Source organism: Histoplasma capsulatum, genomic scaffold (assembly GCF_000149585.1).
Source record: "Histoplasma capsulatum NAm1 scaffold_5 genomic scaffold, whole genome shotgun sequence".
Lineage (NCBI taxonomy): Eukaryota > Fungi > Ascomycota > Eurotiomycetes > Onygenales > Ajellomycetaceae > Histoplasma > Histoplasma mississippiense.
The window spans coordinates 1,106,426-1,109,209 of record NW_001813978.1 but is presented as its reverse complement, the minus strand read 5'-3'; the positions used below and the strand labels follow the sequence as shown (position 1 = coordinate 1,109,209).

Sequence of the window (2,784 nt, the reverse complement as noted above, 5' to 3'; positions counted from 1 at the left end):
GACATAGGTATAGGGAACCCACGAAGGACCCTCAGATCGCAGTCCTACAACCATCCTCACCAATTCTATACCAGTATACCTCTTTTCCTTTCCACTTATTTCGATCCATCCACTTGTTTCTAGATTACTATGCTTTTAACTCACCGATCCATTTACTCCCTTTCGAAGCTGTTTATCGTCCACTTATTGCAAGCGTAATTTTATGAAAACCCCCCCGAAAACCACTCTACTTGATCCTCTCTCCCATAGCATAATTTTTTCACCCTCAAAAAGGTTTTCCGTTTAAATATTTTATTGTATCTAATCCCCCCCCCCTCCCTTTTTTTTTTTTTTTTTTTTTTTTTTTTTTTTTTTTTTTGCGAATAAGAGAAAATGCTGGCTTAATAACCCCTCTCTACTTCATTGATTCTTCGGGGTCCTTTTCTTCTATTTTCTACCCTATCTTAATGAATTCTTCTTTGGTTTCCCTGAACATATTATCACTTTCAACTCCACACACACACAAAAAACTGCCAGCGCCTTTCCGTCCTTTTATTTGTCTTATTTGCACATTCCGCTTTATTTTCCGGGTCTAATTCTCATTCTTTTTCCTTCGCTAGATGATACAGGCAATGGAAACCGACAGATCCGTTATTAGAGAGTTTTTTCTAGAGGAAGATCGCTGAGGATTCTCCCAACCGGGTTTTATCGATTGCTGGAGCAGCAATACGATATACCCAAGTGGGTTTTCACTTTACTGACTTCTTGTCAGGTAATTTTTCTCGGGTCGGCCCAGCCCTCCTGTAAATCCCAAAACTACTGTAGCTAGCTGCGCGTTAAACCATACCCACTAGGACAGGTGATTTCTACCTACTCATTCACCTATTTACATTTTCAGAAGAGATGAATATCCCATGATAAAGTAAATTCTCGGACGCTGGGGGAATAATAAAGCCATTATCCTATTCCCATTGATTGAATCTAATGAATATAATGAGAAGAAAATATATATATATATATAGAAAGAAAGAAAGAAACAATCAAACACGGAGGATATTGATATATCGTCACTTGGCAAATTTGTTACATACCGAAATACCCGTCCACAGAAGTTAATTCTTAGAGGCGTCTTTTGTTTTTAAATTATCCTTTATATTTAGCAGACTCAGCCTTGCGTAGTATACATTTCATCATCGTACATATATCTACTAGTTGTAAACGAGTTTGTCTTCGTACTGAAAGAGCATAACACGCCGAAGCCACCCATCCACAATAAAAGCGTGTGTATGAGAATATATCTGATGAACAAGAAAATGTCACAAGATAGGCCAAGGCTAGAACAGGGGATCAAAAAAAAGAAGAAGAAGAAAAAAAGGCAAAAGGGAGGAAGGGAGTGAAGATTATTGCTTGAATTCGCTCAATTAATTCCACTTGAATAACTATATACTTTGATGCTAGATGATAGATAGGCGGTTTAGAATATAGCCACTATTTTTCAAATTATTTCAATGTTTGAAGTATTCTGCTGTTTTGGAATATTCCCTTTTTTGTGTCCATAAACACAAAACCTATTCATTGCTACAGAAAAAAGAGGTTGGTTTCAAACTTAGGAAAGAATGAATGCTACAAATGGTGATGTCTAAATAGATAAATGGACTACTTCAAATAAGAGGGGGAAAACATGAGAATGGTTTGGTAGAACATTTTAAAAAGATTCATGAAAAACAAAAAAAGATAAGGCGGGAGGAATAGTTAAGATAAAAGAATCTTCAAAAAAGAGAGGATACAGTAGTAACATCTCTTTTCCCTTGGCTTTCTTCAACCTCTGAGGCTGCCCACTCATGGGCTCACACTCATCAACACTCAGGTTTATTGTATTGTTTCTTTAATAGTTTTCTTCAACCACGCTTGGTCATCTGCATCCATGGACCTTCCAACTCCCCACTCTCTTTCTTTCTTCCCCTTCACAGCGCTTCTTTGCATCCTGCCACAGAATTCATTACCATATAGAACTTTTCATATATTATTTTCCATTTTCATTTCAAATACTTCGTAAGGTTTCTCGTTTTATGAGCACACATCTGTATTGAAACTTTCCATTTCCTCCCAATATATTCCTTGCGTATTTATCCATTACAACATGAGTATTTTGGTTTGCTTCTGATTTAAAAATCGGCATCATCCTCGTCAGGAAGAGGCATCTGGGCGGCTTGCCTCATTTCCTCTTCGGCTGCAGCGATCGCAGCCGGGTCAACAGTTGTCTCGGGTGGTGCGAGGGCAATATCGGCAACAAATTCCTATTGATTTTGGACATGTTAGAATAATTCCCTTTTCGAGCTCTCAACTTGAGCGTGGAAACTTACCAGGCCAGGGTTTCCAACGAGCTTTCTTGCGAGCCACAAGAAAGGTTTCTCGAAGTTGTAGTTGGATTTAGCAGAGATATCGTAGTATTGGAGGTTCTTCTTGCGGTGGAAAGTGATAGTCTTGGCCTTCACTTTCCGCTCTTTGACGTCGACCTTGTTACCGCAGAGGACGATAGGTACATTTTCACAAACACGGACGAGATCACCTAGATAGAAGATGAGTTTTCAAAACTGAAAACGGGTTCGACGCGGTGGGCGTGTCACCCCCGCAAAACAATATAGATATACAAAATAAAATTATCGTAATATATGGAAGACTTACGATGCCAAGACGGGACGTTCTTGTAGGTAATGCGGGAAGTGACATCGAACATGATGATACCACACTGGCCGTTGATATAGTAACCATCTCTCAGGCCACCAAACTTTTCTTGTCCGGCAG

At 39.1% G+C, this 2,784-nt stretch overlaps 1 protein-coding gene across 1 annotated transcript in view; it reads right to left on the bottom strand.

Moving 5' to 3' along the window:
* Window positions 1-2,144: 2,144 nt before the first annotated feature.
* Window positions 2,145-2,784, bottom strand: part of HCAG_05187 (GTP-binding nuclear protein GSP1/Ran) — a gene marked incomplete at both ends in the record, with an annotated part of 1,168 nt that continues 528 nt past the window's right edge. Inside the window, 3 exons of the mRNA XM_001539670.1 lie at window positions 2,145-2,276; window positions 2,343-2,548; window positions 2,665-2,728. Of these exons, the coding sequence (XP_001539720.1) occupies window positions 2,145-2,276; window positions 2,343-2,548; window positions 2,665-2,728 (402 nt within the window). The remainder of the gene's footprint in view (window positions 2,277-2,342; window positions 2,549-2,664; window positions 2,729-2,784) is intronic.